Source organism: Telmatherina bonti, assembly GCF_933228915.1.
Source record: "Telmatherina bonti genome assembly, chromosome: 1".
Classification (NCBI taxonomy): Eukaryota; Metazoa; Chordata; class Actinopteri; order Atheriniformes; family Telmatherinidae; genus Telmatherina; species Telmatherina bonti.
The window spans coordinates 29,775,616-29,793,479 of record NC_136619.1 but is presented as its reverse complement, the minus strand read 5'-3'; the positions used below and the strand labels follow the sequence as shown (position 1 = coordinate 29,793,479).

General features: G+C 39.0%; 1 protein-coding gene across 1 annotated transcript in view; it reads left to right on the top strand.

Annotated features, from left to right (window-relative positions):
• Positions 1–440: 440 nt before the first annotated feature.
• Positions 441–17,864, top strand: part of nkpd1 (NTPase, KAP family P-loop domain containing 1) — a gene marked incomplete at both ends in the record, with an annotated part of 36,607 nt that continues 19,183 nt past the window's right edge. The window contains one exon of the mRNA XM_079264439.1: positions 441–477. Within this exon, the coding sequence (XP_079120565.1) occupies positions 441–477 (37 nt within the window). The remainder of the gene's footprint in view (positions 478–17,864) is intronic.

Sequence of the window (17,864 nt, the reverse complement as noted above, 5' to 3'; positions counted from 1 at the left end):
AAGGGTCATGCATGTTTTATGAACAATCAATCAAATCCAAACATCAGCAGGCTGGATAATGAGGAAGTATTGAGAGGAATGAGGCCTATTTAAGCTCAGAGATGGAGGACACGTCGTGCTCTACAGACAACCTTTAAAGTGGCTGTGGAGTTTTTATGAGGATGCATTTGTCTGTTTCTAGCTTTCTACCTGTGCATGCCAGAGTGACATGCAGGTTACCTTTAAGTTTGTGACATTTTTCCACTATTTTATCCAGGAAAGTTTTACTCGTAGACATGCTGTAGACAGCCGGAGTCCCTATTTAATCCATCACGGATTTTTAAAGAGTTACAACAGAGTAACAAGTTACAAGTTTTATCTGCTCTGTGGGACTTCCCTTAAGATGCTTAGAGTTGAATGTTGCTGTCACTGACTTTACAGCAGAGTTTGATGGGAACATGATGTCGCAGAATGGTGGAGGTATGGAACCAAATGCAGGTAAGAGGAGACAGGAGGCACGCGGGATGCATAGCATGACTACGTGGAAGATAGCTATACACGTAAAAAGTGTTTTTTGTATTAAGTCAGGTTGTCTTTGTCTGATAAGTAAAATTCACTTGATGTGAAACATTTAAGTGATAACTACACAACAATGAACTAGAAAGGGAGAACTGCAACCGAGTTGCATTTATACAGAGGACACAAGACGGACTGAATGAACTAAATGAAACCAGGTGAACTAATGAACAGGAAGTGGGAAGCTAAATCAAATAGATAAGGGAGGAAACTCCAAAATAAAACATGAAACCAAGACAACTCATGACAATAATCTCACAACAGAAACCCAAAACCATGACACAGCACCGGTTTTGCAGACATTTTGTAAAATGAATCAGGGATCAGTTTTGCTACAGATACTGACATCAGATACAGTTTTGCTTTATGTATTCATGTGTGATATAGTTCTAGCTAGACATGGAAAAGTTGCTGGTTCAATGCTTTTTTTTATATGATGCAGATTTTAATCAAACAAAAATGTATTTTTTGCTAAAGATCAGAATTAAGAAATAAGCTGCTTATGCTTATGTAGCTAAGTAAAAATGTTTTTTTTTAATTAAAAGAAAAAGAAATGTTAATCAATCATTGTTGTGAACATTCTCCAAACCTGTTGTTTATTTCATTTTTTTTATTGTCAAACGGCTTTTTTTTTTTATTACCAGGCCATCTATTTCAATATTGTTATCAAAGTTCCTAGTAGCCTGTTGTTGTGAGGGGGGACTATAATTAGTGGTGCATCATAGCTGCATGCGTAATGTTTTGCAGCTTCGCGGAAAAGCTGGGAAACTTTTGCATGCAATAAATATGCAGATCCTGATCACTGGTGTGATGTTGTTGTCTTTCAGCAACCATTCAAGAGCTGCTACACTTTTCTTCCTTTGTGTATCCCAAATTGAGTTTTCACTTTTTTATTTCTTTGCTAATTAATTAAGTATGACCCTTAAATTTCAAATACGTGCCCTCAAGCTTTTTACAAAGCAATATCAACAAGTAATCGCCTCAAGTTCCTCTTCCTTGACACCTTCTGAACAATACTTGTCTTAGCTTTTCAGGTAGTAATGTGGCTGTTTTGTGGTAAAACATACTGCGCGAAAAATAAATATCACTTCTGAGATAGTGGGGAAAAAAAATGAACAAAATGATTAACCTCTGGGGACCGAGGTATTTTAAAGAAAGAAACCTCGCCTGACTTTTTTTTAGTTTAAATGCTAATAAACACCACCTTTCAATGCCCCATCATGTCCTATACCTTGTTTTTTTTTTTATTTTGGATTGAAATATCATAAACTGCTATGTAAATGAGGCTCCTTTACTTGTAATAAAGAGTATTATAATTTTGAAGCATGACTAAAGGTACTGAAGGGGACTGAAGCACCGCAGCTTTCCAAAATCACTGTCAGCTGCACACACTGTATCCGTTACCAAGTTACACATCTGTTACGATGCCATCGTGTCGTTTATGTTGAAATAAACTACTTGAGTAATGCAAATGTTTTTTTGAGCAATTACGCATGGTATGCGTGTGTAAAAGCTGTTGTTCTCATAATTTATCGGACTTGTAAATACAGAAGACAGCTATCCGACTGCTAATGACACCGATGCATCGTGATTGAAGGCGTTTCCTGAGGCATCATCGGCTCTGATTGGACAAACACGTGTCATGCGCCAAAGACAAAGGCTCTGATTGGAACACCTATTTTGACACAACACTGTATCACCTACAGTGATGCCGGAACTACCGTCTGAAAGCCCGGTGTCTCCCGATTAAGAGGGGAAAAAAGTACGTTTCTATCTTCTATGGTTTGAAAGCTATGCTCGATTAAACACAACATGGTCCCTGGCATCTGTGACAATGCCGGCAACCCCAGAGTACACTAACTGAACAATAATTTGAAATCACGAAATCAATTTTGTCATCAATTTTTTAAGCCATTGTCACAAACTGCAACTTTAAAAGATATTTATGAGCAAAAACAAAAGTAAACTTTGGGCTTATATCTGTATCATATCCCATGTAAGCTCCGGTGTTTTTATGCGTGTTTAAGATATTCATGTTTCTTTTTTAGTTAACTGCATCTCTGTAACATTTCATTTGTTATTACCCAGTCTCGAGCTTAGTATGGGACATGGAGCACTAATCCTCCCCCGGGGACATGCAGTCACTTGCTCTATTACCTGCCCATTACTGGGCACCATTCTAGATGGATGTGACCATGCTGTGGATAGAACTAATCCTGTAATGACACAGACAGTTAATTGATTGCAGTCTGATCTCTATCCAAGGCTTTCCGGCAAGAGTGAGATGGTGGCTTGTGAGAAAAGAACTTAACCTTCTTTTGGTGAACTGATTTGAGATGGAGACGGAACAGGAAACTATGGAAGTTCATCAAAGCTGTGAAACAGACAATTAATGACATAATTTTTATACAAATTGTATGCTTTTTACCTTTGCAAAAAGCATGAAGTGAAGCATGAGAGATGTTACAGAATACACACTATCCTATCAAAGAACAATATGATACAAGCTTTATTATTTCTATGTATTACATTCATTTCCAGCCCCATGTGGCAACACACATGATGCAACACTGTGCAATGATCAGCTTCAGAGAAATAAACCTTATTCCTAGTCTTACAAACAGATGTATCATTTTACTTGAAACACATAGGAATCAACCAATGGAATATTTTCAACAAAACCATGTGGGCTAAAGTGATTCATTTTGGTAGAGGGGGCATAATCTACATTATTAAGCCAAAAACTCAAGTTGAAAAAGCACTATTTGAAAAAATACAAATTTTAGGAAAATTAATATTTGATTAGTAGAAATAAAGCTGTCAGAATAATTTTATAAGCATATGTTGCAACAGAACCTTAGACGGCACACATCTAATAGGCATTCAATCAAAAATCAATTTGAGTAAAATTGAATTTAATGGCCCTTTACTCATTTATAACCTCATACAGAAAGTCCCATTGGGGATCAGAAGCTTCCAAATTGACTTTGTCAATGCTCCCACATGAAATCTTGTTATATGAAAGGATTCATCCTGCTCAAAACTAACTAGCTGAACAGGTTGTCCACTCACGTCAAAGGCAAAGTCTTAATATCTGTTCTGAACTCTCAAAGTTACAGCTGCATGCTGCTACTTCTTTGTCTCTTGTGTGTCATTTCTCAACACAATGGCTCGTTGGGATAATAGCACATGCTTTCAGGTGGCCTCTCTTAAAAGGTATTTATGGTGTCACTCTCAGTGGAATGCAACTAAAGTGAAAAGTTGTGTGAAAACCCTGAAAGAGCTTTAGAAGGAAATTCAGCCCCTTGAGAATGCCCCATCTCTGCACACAGAGCCAGTCACTGTGTCGTTGGCAATGCAAAGGGAGATTTCAAGAGTCAGAAAGTTACAAATATTGTCAAACACACCCTTCCTGATCTCGCAACCGTTAGATGCACCGACAAGCACCTTTTTGAAGTGCACAGATGCCATCAAATGAGGAGGGGGCATGTTCAACATGAAAAGTATAGGAACAAGCTTTTAAAAGAAACACACTCCTTAAATGTTCTGGGATTTCTGGGCTGAAACATGTTTTCTTTTGTAATTGAAAGTGCACAAAATGCTCACCAACCCTCTGTATAGCACTTAAGAAATCTGAGTCCAAATGTGTGCCTTACATCTATGCTTGAAATAAGTGTGACCTTTGAGTAATAGGTAAATGTGTTTTTATGGATAGGCTTTTAAATTAGACTCATTCTACTGAATCATTTGAGAAAATTACATGTATGTCAGAAAGGTTTTGTCAAAGAACAGCTGGCTCCATCCCCATTTTTTTTCCAAATGTTTTATCACCTCGTTGATGTTCCCTGTGCTGTTTGCCATGATTAATAATATCTCTGTGAAGGTTTACCTCAGGAATAACAGATAAGAGATGTTGGTTTGTTCCAGAGTAAACTGTGAGGGTTCAATTAACGCTGAACCTCGTGTCCTCGTGTTGTTATGCTCCAATGAACATGATTGACAGATGGATGTGCAGGAGAAAGGTTAGAGGGGCAGTGAAATTATGGGATGGGAGGCACTGAACACAGATCACTCTCAAGATCATACCATGCCATCCATATCAATAGGCCCATGCACAGACATCAACATACAAATCCTCACTTCCGTCATGTGCGTCAACAAAAGGAGAGAATGTGCTGCTTTATCTTTCTTCCTTTTCTGCACATAAAAAATATGCACAAGCACATTTACAAATACACTGAAATAGACGTGCCTGGGCACATATGCGCTGGATCATAGGTTAGAGGAGCCCAGTGCGTCCATGGTTACAGAGCAGCAGGGCTAGGTCATTATCATCTGTGAACTGTGACTCACACTGACATTGTCTGGATGGACATTTATGATAGGGTTGCATGCTGTGACAGGCTTTAGGTGACTCAAAAGGAGTACAGCAGGGGATGTAGGTTTATGAGAAAAATAATGAATTAAAGGCAAGAAAAGAAAAAAATGGACACAGCACAAACAGGATTTTTTTTTTTGGATGGACACAAGAAAGGTGAGGAAAAGGGATGCAGGCCTTTCAAGAGAAGAAAAGCAGGAGGAAGAAGGATTTGATATGCAAGAGAAAAGTACACACACTCACACAAAAAAAAAAAGGAAACCATGGCAGAGCAACAGAGATGCAGGGAGACTAAACAAGAAGTGAAAAAAAAAGTAGAGAAACCAATTTTTATTTGGATAAAAAGCCTTGTATCAGGATAAGGTGAATAGCCAGCCATGGGTTTGTGATCACGTCCCTTTTTCTTCCCAGAACAACCTGTTTGATGTGTACAGAGTAATACGGTGACCAGCGGGGGGTATCCACAGCATCAAAGAGAATTTAAACCACACACTGGCCCATTATAGTGTGTTTATATATGTGTGTGTGTGTTGACGTCTGTCTTTCCAATAGTGACTGACTGCATGTGTGTCACTGAGCACGCGGCACATCACAAAGTCTGATTGTATCCCTTAGCTGTGTTACAACAATTATCAACCAGCAGGTGTTCTTGGCACAATGTGTCTTAACTACCAATCAAAACTAGCACCCTGTCTGTTCCATTATTGAGTGTAACAGTGGAGGTAATAACAATGAGCTCCTTTTGATGATCCATGACAGAGACAACCAGACCAGGGACAGCATTTGTTTTCTGTGGGGCTCCTTTGTGGCTTTACGCATCAGTAAACACACTCTGCTCTCTGGTGGAGGGAGGAGGTGCTGAACGGCATGAGCAAAAAGAAAGAGTGAAGAGAAAAGAGGGAGTCGCTATCTGGAGAGTGTTGATGGATGGTCCACTCGGTTTAGCTTAGAGCTCTCTCGAATAATCACATGGAGCTGGTGTTTGCTGCAGACATTTATAATGTAAACCTTTGAATGGCAAAATGAGACAAGATTAAAAAAATGTATCTGAAAAATCTGATCTGATTATGAGTGCTGCTCCAAGCATACTCTATCGTAGCTGAATTTTGAAGTTTTATAGCTTGCACTCTTGGATCATTGATTTTTCTGTTTCAGCTCAAAACACATTGTACACCACAACTAACTGTACCTTTCTTCCTCTTTTAAGGCTTTGATTTATTGTCAGTCTTTGGTTTTCTATCTTACACAAAACAGAGGAGTTATGAAATGCATGTAATCACCTGATCGATAGTTTCAATTGACATCTCTGCTATGTCTCAGCCGACCTTTCTCAGGCTGTGTCTTATAGCCCTGTTTAGTGAATTATGGACATTAATTCGCACTCGTAATTATGAGAAATTGATTTTCTTGTTGAGCTTCTCCTACAGGCAAGGCCCAAACCAAGACTGAATCTTGTTCTTGTATAGGCCAACACTTCAAGGCTGTCATTATGCTATACAGCTCACATGGATTAGTATCTGAATATGTACTACTAAATAATGAGCAAAAGAATTTTTTAAAAATAAAATGTGTCCCACGTGACTGTCTCATGAATGTACTACACATGCGTAGTTTCAATGGCATATCACATTGGTGTCAGAAGTAAAGATTAACTGACAGAAACAGGAACACAAGTATATCATTAAATATGAAATGACATTGGTAGACACCTGGATCAAGTTAAGTGTGTTATAAACTGATCAATACCATAATTCTAGCCATAAAACCCCACTGAATAAAGGTTTGTAGCAGATATTGCATGAGTCCAAGAGAGACTTTTGGCATCACAATACACACCCAGTAAGCAGATTCTGCTCTGTCCAATTAAGGGTTATGGGGAAGCTGGAGCCTATCCCAGCAATCATTGGGCTGGAGGCATGTACACCCTGGACAGGTCACCAGTCCATTGCAGGGCCAACACAGAAAGACAAATAACTACTCACGCTAACACTCATTGCTAGGGACACTTTAGAGTAACCAATTAACCTAACATGTATGTCTTTGGACAGTGGGAGGAAGCCTGAGTACCCAGAGAGAACCCACGCATGCACAGGGAGAACATGCAAACTTCACACAGAAAGGCCACTGTATGAACCCCCCCCCCCCCCCCAGTCAAGGCTCCAACCAGCGACCTTCTGCTGTGAGGCCACAGGGCTAACCGCAACGCCACCATGCAGCCTTGAGATTGTGCAGAAACCTTCATGTACACACCTTTGTTTGCTTTTAAAGACAAAACATTGGACAATTCCCACTGATGTGTTTTCAAGGCATCATGAAAGGGGAATATTATTTCCAATTTATAAAAAGGAAGGAGAAAGGGTTTTTGGAGCTCTGATGAAGGCCAGCAGACCAGAACACTCACCTGGGGGGAGAACATGAATCCCTGGATATTGATACAATTAGTACAAGTTTAAGGCACGAACATTGCAGGTATCTCAGTGTGTAGATTTCATTATCAAGCTAAGTGATGTTTGACCCAACTCGGAGCCAGTGGTGAGTCCGATCAAATCCTACTGGTTGAATGTTGGATCAAACATCCAAGATTGAGCATCACTCTTCTCTGCAGGCAGGTACTGTATTGTTTGTAGCTTCCTTGAGACGTGAAGTTAATTACCTGTTAATCATTTAGGAGCAGTATCATTCATTCATTCATTTTCCGAACCGCTTATTCCAATTCAGGGTCGCGGGGAAGCTGGAGCCTATCCCAGCTGGCTTTGGGCGACAGGCAGGGTACACCCTGGACAGCTTGCCAGTCCATCGCAGGGCCACACAGAGACGAACAACCACACTCACACTCACTCCTAGGGGCAATTTGGAGTGACCAATTAACCTATCACGCATGTCTTTGGATGGTGGGAGGAAGCTGGAGTACCCAGAGAGAACCCACGCATACACAGGGAGAACATGCAAACTCCACACAGAAAAGCCACAAACCAAACCAGCCAAGGATCGAACCAGCGACCTTCTTGCTGTGAGGCCACAGTGCTAACCACTGCGCCACCGTGCAGCCAGAGCAGTATCAGACAAGTTTAATTATCACATTTCATGGAAACTTTCCTGTAGCAAATTTAAAGTTCAAACAATAAATAGCAACATTGTTGTTAATAAGGAGTGCATTTAAACATATGAAAGAACAAATTTAATATTTTATTTAACTATTTTTCACAGTGCAGGGCAGATTTAAATGTTCACACTTCAGATAAAAAGACCACAAGGATCAAGTTTTGTTGAGTCAAACATGTAGCCATTTAACTCATCCATGATAATTGTTCTTGGATTATTTTTGTGAGGAAGTGTAACATGGTTATTGGGTGACGATAAGTCCATGACAGCTAATGTCTAAAGACACGTGTCTTAACAAACAACAGCAAAACTGCAAGGGTCACAACAGTCAGGTGTGTATCATATTGGATTCACAGTTAACAATTACATTGGTTGGTTAGAAAGATGTGCTGACAGAGAAATATAAGCTAATTAATGCATGAATTATTTTAATTACAACCTCATTAGAGCACCTGATTATGTTCAATATATTATGGTGATTATTGCAGGACATGCTTATGAAGCTGGTGGGAAAGCACAGAAAGAGACAGCCAACAGGGGAGTGAGAGGACATGACTCTGTGGGATCTTCACCCCTCACCAGTAGGATTAACAGTGTGACGTCTCTTGGCTAAGAGCAGGACTTTCTTCTTCCTCGTTAGTTATGATGAATCAGGATCAGTGTGAAGGTGGCTCCTCGATGTCTGGCTTTTTGAACTGCTCATCTGTTACTATTGACCTAACCGATCATCAGTGGTTCGCGAACAGAGCTTTGCAATAACTTCTTAAAATTTTAGGAGGCAAACTGACAAGCATACTGCATATCTAATCAGCTTTTCCTCTGATTAAACTGAGAAAAAAGTTGAATCAATCTCCTTCATTTTGTTGTGTTTGTTTTGTTTTGCTGTTTGTTTATGACTTCTACCTGTATACCATAGAGAACAGACTGGTAGAGAGCAGACTGGCTATATTTTACATATCCTAAACAGTCTGTATTGGTAGTACTTCTATGCTGGGACCATCAGAGTATTTTGTAATGAAATTCTAAATATTCTGGGCATGCTCAGCCTCAAAGATATTTCCATTTTGTCAGGAACCATTAAGGACAGGATGTAATGCCAGCTTTCTGTGTAGCATAAACTTTGTATTTCTGCATCATTAACCAAAGCGCCATCTAAAACGTCTCCTTTAAACCAGCAAATTGAGTTAAAAGTAAAAATCCACTGAAAAACAAAACAGTAAAAATCAATTTATAGAAAGGAATTTTAAATTTGTCTAGTCTAGTCTAGTCTACAGTCATTAACAGACACTTTTATCCAAAGTGACTTACATATCAGAGAGAGAACAACACAAGCAAGAAATCAAACAGTCGAGAGCATCAAAGACAGGTGCTGGTCAGACTGCTGCAAGTCCAGTTGGAAGCAAATGTTGCCAGGTAGTGCTACAGGCACTGCAGAGGCAGGTTTTTTTTAATTTTTGTTTGTTTGTTTGCTTAGTTGTTTTAAAAGTCCAAAAGTGGACCTGATTTCAAAGTGTACCAGCCACCTTAAAGAGCTCTTGTCATGTGCTTACATGCAAACGCACCAGAATGACAAGTATTTACTCTTGGCATCTGCAGCAGCAGCCAGAACATTAACTCTCACCTCATGTCTCCCAGAAATGGCTTCAGTTGTATCTGAACATGAAACATTTATTACTTTCTTTCTTAGCTAGTTCTATAGTATTTGATATGATCTTTGATTATTATACCTGTACAATAGCTGGGGTCTTTGTTTGTGGAATGTATGATCAGCCATTGTTAACATCATTAGTTTTCAGCATATTTTAAAACCGTCTTATTCCTACAATGACCATTTCAGTGCATAATTGCTGAATCTCACCCTGGATGAGGCCCTAAACCATTAACAGCTTTGCTGTCATCATTTATTATCAAACCGATTATTTGGATTTATTTATTTTACAAAAAGAAAATTTGTATATATCCCTAAATTGTAGACTTCTTTTTTTCAGAGGTCAGTTTATGTAGTCCAATACTCAGTAGAAGTACTGTGAGCTACGGCATCAATTCTTGTGATTCATACTTGTTAAATAGCAAAAAGAAAGCTTTAACCTTCAATAGCAGCAAACTATATATGGAAAACATCAGAATAAATGTTTACAGACACACACACACACACACACACAAACATATGTGCAGAATGTAGACTTGATAGAAATGGGAAACACCTCCCAAGGTGGTGAAGTGTGAAAGGGCTAAGATCCTAAGGGACTTCCAAATATAGGCAGACAAAATGGACATAGTTATCATGGATAAGCACCAAGGGAAAGGTGTAGTGATGCATGTTGCCAGGCCCACTATACAAATATTAGGAAAAAGGATCACAAGAAACTAAAATTACCAATGACTTGAAGAAGACCAGGAGAACCCCTGGGAGATGAAGGAAAGCAACAATTGTACCCATAGTCACTGGAGCACTGAAGGCCGTGTCCCTCACGCTGGAGAAGTGGCTCTAACAGATACTTAGAGAAACAAGTTTGCATGTCCTCCACGTGTACGCATGGTGTTCCGTCGAGTACTCTGGTTTCCTCTCACCGTGTTTTGTGCATATTAGGATAATTGGTTATTGTAAATTCTCCCTCAGAGAGAGTGTGAGCTTATTTGTCTTCCGGTGTTGGTCCTGTGATGGACTGATAACCGGTCCAGGGTGTACCCTGCTTTTCACTTGTGAAATGCTGGGATTGCTGGGATAGGCTCCAGCCTCCATGAAACCCTGAATTGGACTAGTTAGTAAAGAAAATGAATAAATTAACTGAATTTTATATACATTTTATATACATATATATATATATATATATATATATATATATATATATATATATATATATATATATATATATATATATATATATATATATATAGGGAGAGAGAGAGAAAACAAAACAAAATGATTCCTATAAATAAAGGAATCAGATTAAACTTCAAACTGGTTTGTTTTATCTGAGACTGATAGATTTATTAAATGTTTCATACAGGTTTTATTTTCAGGGTTGGTTTTGTGCATCCAAGTTTCTGCAGCTGAATCAGATTGTTCATGAAGACCACTTTTTATACAATTATCTCTACAGATCGGACTGTTTTGGGATTTTTGTATATAAATGTATTCCTTTTCCTTTCATTACTGCATTAGAACCAGAATGAACCATTTTTCTTGGTTAGTCATGTAAATTTTCAAACATGGCATGAAAAATCCCTGTGTGTGCCTCCTTGTGTGCATCCTCCATCACTCGGCCAATTTTCACAATAACCACTTAGTTAGGTATAATTAACAGTGATGACGGCGGTTAAAGGAAACCAGCGTTTCACCATCACGGACACCGGGGCTTAGCAGTATTTTGAGAAAAACACAAAGTGGAACGCTTGACGTGACTCTTTTTCTTTTGATGAAATTAGTATTAGTATGAAAAAGAAATTACATTAAATATATCAAGACAACAGCAAAATCAAAAGGGGGGGGATGAGGGATTATAGGAAAATAGGCCAGCCTCATTTATTCTGGCATTGAGAGAAATAAGTGGCTGTTGTTTGAAAAATTATGTCACACTGTTTAGTTGACTATCATGTTTGAAATAAATCACTAAACTGCATCTGGACACTCTAAAATGTTTTCATGTTGGCAGGTAAGCTCTTTACGTTATATAGTTAATATATATAGCTATTTATTTGGCTCTGAGCAGGACTAATATAACACAGCACAATGTTCACTCTGAAAGGCACAGCTCCTCCCTTAACTACCTATTGATCCTATCTGTGCAATTTAGAACGGTCTCTTCCACTGTCTCTTCCCCCCAGCTCGGATCCCTGGAGGATGAGCAGCACAACCTCATCATACATACAATGAGAACACACAGCACATGAAAAGATAACACGTATGTACACAAACACACACTGTGGGTGTGGTAGAGGGAAGCGTGCGTGAGTACGAGTGAGAATGAGGGAGGGGGTTACACTCGAATACATGACTAATAGACTGTCGACACAGATAAATGACTTTTTAAGCAACAGAAAATTGCTCTATGTTCCATTCACTGAACACTAGTTTCCTCTCTTTTCTCACTCTGTCTTCCATCTTTCTTTGCCTTGTCCTCTCCCCTTTTTCCTTTGCTCTGCTCCCCACTCATCACATCTCCATCCTTGCCCCCTCTTCATCTCTACACTCTTGCAACACTGACTCCTTTCTCCTCTGCCAGCTCTCTTGTTCCTGCCCTACTGTACTTTTATTCCTTTTCCAGCCTTGTTGCCAAAGCAACAAGTAGCAGAGATTTTGAGTCTGCACGGGCTTTTTTTTTTTCCCCCATCGTTCCTCAGTTTGCTGAAGGAGAAGACAGGGAAAGATCTGAGACTGCACAATAGTGGAATTATGCAAATAAATCCAACCAATGACAATGGATTAGAGAAGGCTCTTTCACAGCTGACAGAGGGGGCTGAAATGCGCTTTGAGAGTCACTTTAATGATTCTTGTCTCACATTTCAGATCTGCAGTTGTACAAACAAGTCTATGAGTCCATCTTTTGCTTTTTCCAAGCCTGGACATTTGAATAGATGCTGTATTTGTGCATCATGTAAACAGAGCAGAAATCTTTCAAGAAATAAAACAGGAAGATGCAGAAATAACTTTTTTGTTGAGTAATAACACATCATTACAACTTAATGTCTCTGCAACAGAGAAATTTCAAGTTATTTTCTCTTTTGACAAAAAAAGACACACAAGCAACTCATACATGATGGTTCATGTTCAAGTCTCATTTAAACAATTTTGTGATTGGCACCTGGATAATATTCTATTAAAGAAAAGTAAGCATTATCAACATCAGAACCATGTCATTACCAGCATTTACTCCTTTAGTTCAAAATGTGACATCAGGAACTTGAAAACTGGTTATTTAATAAGTTAATAACCATACTTACAAACTGTTGTGTAAGATTCATGGCCATGAAAGCAACTGTAGAAAGGGTACACAATATAGCAAACCATTCAGAAAAGTAGGAAAGACTGTATTTATTTAATATTGTGTTATTGCATTAAGAACAATGTATCTCACTGTCTTTTTTAGACAAGTTTGCCAGAAACACTTAAACATAGCCGATCAGGCATATGTTCAGTTCCATTATAATACGCCACCTTTCATAATTCTTTTACATTGATGAAGCCGGTTTATTCACTCGTGGGCAATGCTGAGTTCAGAGTACACTCCAGCAATATGACGTCAGTTTGGACACTTAGTAGTAGCAGTAATACACTACTGTGAAGTTGTTTGGAAATGCCAGACACATTCAATGCACTCATACAAGCTTTCTTCAAAAGCTCTTCTCATCTTTGCAGTTGTTCATTGTCATCATCTTGTTCTTCCTCTTTCCATTCCTCTTCTTCCTTTTACTCGTCACAAGTCAGCTATACTGCTCAATCCTAACTGATATTCTCCATTTGCTGCGTCAAGTGACGGATCCGCACTGCCCCTGAAAATGCACCAATTACACAAGTAAACAATGAGACTGACAGAAATGTCTGTTAGTCTGCATGTCTGCCTTCTGTGTTGAGCATTTATGGGTCTTAAGAAGTCAGGTTGAGTTTGTTGTGGAATATTTTATACTATCTTGATGCAGCAGACAGGACACAGCCACTGATAGCAGAAAAGACTACTTCATTCCACAAACTAACATAGCTTCGGTATTGGGAACAAAGGAAGGCTCCTCTCAATAGAAGTCCATTGGTTATATAGGCCTCTGCAGTGTGGCATTCCTTATACAGAATATCATGTATCATCTAACACATGTTCGACATCTGTTGCCCTTGTTGTTGATAGTTGCTATGTTAACAGACACTGTTGTTTACCAAGTGCAGAAGTTGACATAGCAAAATCTGACTCCCACAAGTTCTGGTTAGCAATCCATGTCCCAGAAAAAGGCATAAAGCAATTCAAGTGAGACACTATGGTGATTGAAAAGAACTACAAACCAGTCAGACACATTTCAACTGAACTTAGATGTCAAGATAAAAATGTAAAACTGAGTCAACCTACAATTGAACGTAAGTAAATAGGAACGATATTCCATTTGTTCACCTGCTTTATTTAAGCATGCCAGTGAAAGGACAACAACCAAACATGTCCTGAACACAGTCAGGCTTTCCTGTGTGTACATGTGTCATCCTGAAAGAGGACCGGAGTGCAACATTCTCTAGTAAGGGCACATTTACATTGACACTGGGATTTACTCAAGCAGCCCAAACCTCTTCGACTGTGTCACTGCCCAACAAAAAAGCAGAAAATCTAGTTTATTGAATGGCCAGGTCTAAAATTTGCATATTCACTGCAAGTAAACAATGCAGCAACAATAAACTTATGAGCAGCAGCAGCCAGGCAGCAACACCTCCGACATGCTGCAGTGCGTTGTGTTTTACATCCTCTCTTTGATCCGCCAGATGATCCGTTCCTTTCCCAGTGTCACCACACCAAATCAGAGTTGACTTGCAGGTAAACCAAGACAACCAGTTTTCAAAACCAGAGTTTTTTTTTGGTCCAAATGGGCCAGACTATTTGTAATCAATTCTTGCAGTGTGTTTAGATAAACTCTTCCCATCTGATAATTATTTTTCTTGTGCAGTTTATGTAACTGTGATTTTTTTTCTTATCTTGGTCCTTCTAAACTTACTGGTTTCGCTTTTTACTTATTTTTAAATTATTCAAAACATATAGTTATATGCAACATTCATTCATTAATTCATTCATTATCATAACCACTTAGTCCGATGAAGGGTCGCAGGGAAGCTGGAGCCTATTCCAGCAGTCTTTGGGTGAGAGGCAGGGTACACCCTGGACAGCTCGACAGTCCATCGCAGGGCAATATGGAATCCTGAAGGATGCATATCCAGATATTCCACTAGACTCGGTCTGATTGGGGACTCGGCTCAGGTGTAGGGGGAGTGTATTCATGCAAACCGAGATCGTGTTCACCCTGCACCTTGGTCAAACGAGCCAAACCATCAGAATAATATGTCTCCATTCTCACCAAAGGCGGTGCTACACTAATATTTAATATTTAGCAAAAGAGAGGACAAGAAGAAAACTCAATTTTCTCTACTTGCCAATTAAACATGGAGACAAAACTATCACTGTGTTGGGTTTTTATTTATTCTTATGCAATTCTTTTTTCTTATGCAAGTATACTGCTGAAACACCCTGCAACAATGACCGTTGTATGACCAACAGAGGAGGCAGAGGACCCTTACGCGATCGCTATGTATTTACCCACAATGCAACACTACGCCTAATGCAGGAAATGACTCTTTATGTAGTCCACTTCCTGTATATTGACCACTTGAAATGGGCCAAGACCTGCGTTCATAGGTAGACTGAGTACACTTCTTTGGTCCAAATGAGAATTTGTTTGGTACATTCACATTTCCCCAAATAAAACGGACTTTCCGAGCAAAAAGACTCGGATTCGAATTTGAAAGGCTGATGTGAATGTGCCCTAAAAGTGCCTGTCACTTGTTTTACTCCTGGTAGATAAAGAGACTGGCTTCTCATCTTGTGGCGGTGCAATGTTATGCTAAGAAAATGTGAAACTTGGCATTCACATCTATGTTAATTTGACACTTGCCACCACTGTAAATATTTGGTAGCAGTTTACCACTTTGGTAGCAGTTTACCACAGCAGGATAGCAGTGAGTCCCACAAAACTGCTTAAGAAGTGCTCAAAGAACCAAAAGTGGTCGCTTGGCCTCAAAAACCCTCAGATATTGGTCTGATGGTACTTGTGGGAAGCATGTACCATAAAGAAACTGCTCAAAACTTATTTAGGCTGCTTTTTGCTTCTTAAAGATGGCGCTAAGCAAAAAGCAAATAAAAGTATTTTGTTTCTTTGCAGATTTTTCTTTTCCTTTGGACAGTAAATTCACAAAAAAAAATTGAAAAGGTAGTGGAATAACAAACACTCACTTTTGGGATCACATACCCAACCAAATACTATGAGTGATTATGTCAGTTTTATGTACACTTTTTTTAAATATGTATGGTTTATTATAATCACAGAAATTTTTCATTTACCAAGCAGGTTGCTGGAGGGTTAAAGCAGCTGTTGGTGGGGTCAGTAATGTGAAAAGGCAAAGTCACCAAATGCTGATTATGTTTTTCTGTGGTGTGGCTAGCTGTGAGTGTAAGGGTGAGCATTTTAACATGGTAGTCTATAGCTGTGCTCAAATTCAGGGTCTGCACACTTCTAAAAGTGTAAATAATTATTACTCCATCACTTCTTTCACCTGTATACAGACTGAGACAGGACACAGAAAGGACAGAGTCATCCATTCAGGAGGTGAGTCTGACCTTGAAAATTTTGTTCTGTTATTATCATCAAGCAATGTAAATAGCTAAAATTATGTTAACTTGCAACTTTAGAGGTAGTATGCAGATCTAGAGACAAGGAATATGAAGCAGATGTATGAAGAAAGAGAACAAACAGCTGTAGAGATAGAAGAAGCAACTCCTACCGTGTTGGCTTTGAGTTAGGTGGCAAAGCAACAGGGCCCAGACAGATGATCCTGAGCAGCTGCCCACAAGATAATCGTGGTGTAAACAGAGCATTTCTTCCCACTTTGTGGCAATAACTACAGTGTAACAGCACAGATCAGTTGGGAGTTTACAAAGAGTAAATAATAAATTTGAATCTGTATTTCCATGTTATCAGTTTTACTATGAGCTTTAATCAGAGCAGTCATATCCTTGTGTCAGGTTCTCATCAGGAACATAAAGTCATGCTAACTTCCTTCATGTCAAACACAGCTTTGTGTGTAAATGACATTACAGTAACTAGAAATCATTACAGTAACTAGAAATCATTACAGTAACTAGAAATCATTACAATAACTGCTCTTCAATGGTATTATCAACTCATCATCATTATCATCATCATCATGATTTCATCATTGGCTGAACGGAGCAACTTTGTATTTCATCTCCTGGTGAAATACTTTATAACCCCCATCCCCACATTCAGACATGAGTAAACAAACAGCAATGATTACAATAAAGCCAAGCTTAATCTAATTTAACCGTGAAATATTAACTCATAATTACAACAATACATACACCAAAGGACATCATTTAAAACAAAAGTACATTCACGCACCATGATTTGCTTATCTGAAACATAAACATTGTTTGTGTCAAGTGTGATACATATGTTCCCTTTCTCCTGCCATAGTCTGGCCAGCTATTTTCTGTGTCTGTGTGCATAAGCTCCAAATGCTGAAATGCTACATGAGTGTGTTAAGGTATCCCACCAGGAGTGTTTGGTTGCAGGTTGATGGTTGTTCTTGTTATCATAATGCAGGTAAATCTGCATGCATCTAGATGAGCTCTATGCGTGTTCATAAAATATGAACCAAATAAGATTAGCATCACTCATTATATAAATAAAACTATTTATTTAAAAAGTGTGTAGCAGAGACTTCAGGCTTTGCTGACTGAAAAATTCAGGTAAAGGTGGGTGGATTCTCAGGAGAAATGCGTGCTTCTGCCTGAGAAGAGGAAGTGGAAGGGTAGATAAGAGGAAGCTATAGGAGGACGGGAGAGAATCAACTCTTGTATTTTGCAGTGCATCTGGCTATATCCTCCTCCTTGCTTCTGATAGGGGGGAGATTTCATAACAGCCTAATAACACCCTGCAAGAGGTCTTAAGATACAGCCATTCTATCTCCGCAAGAGCTGCCATGGTCTTTACTGCCACAATCCAGCCCCTGTCAACAGCCGTCAACCTCTACAACCTCTGAGCCGAGTGATATTGACAATAAAAC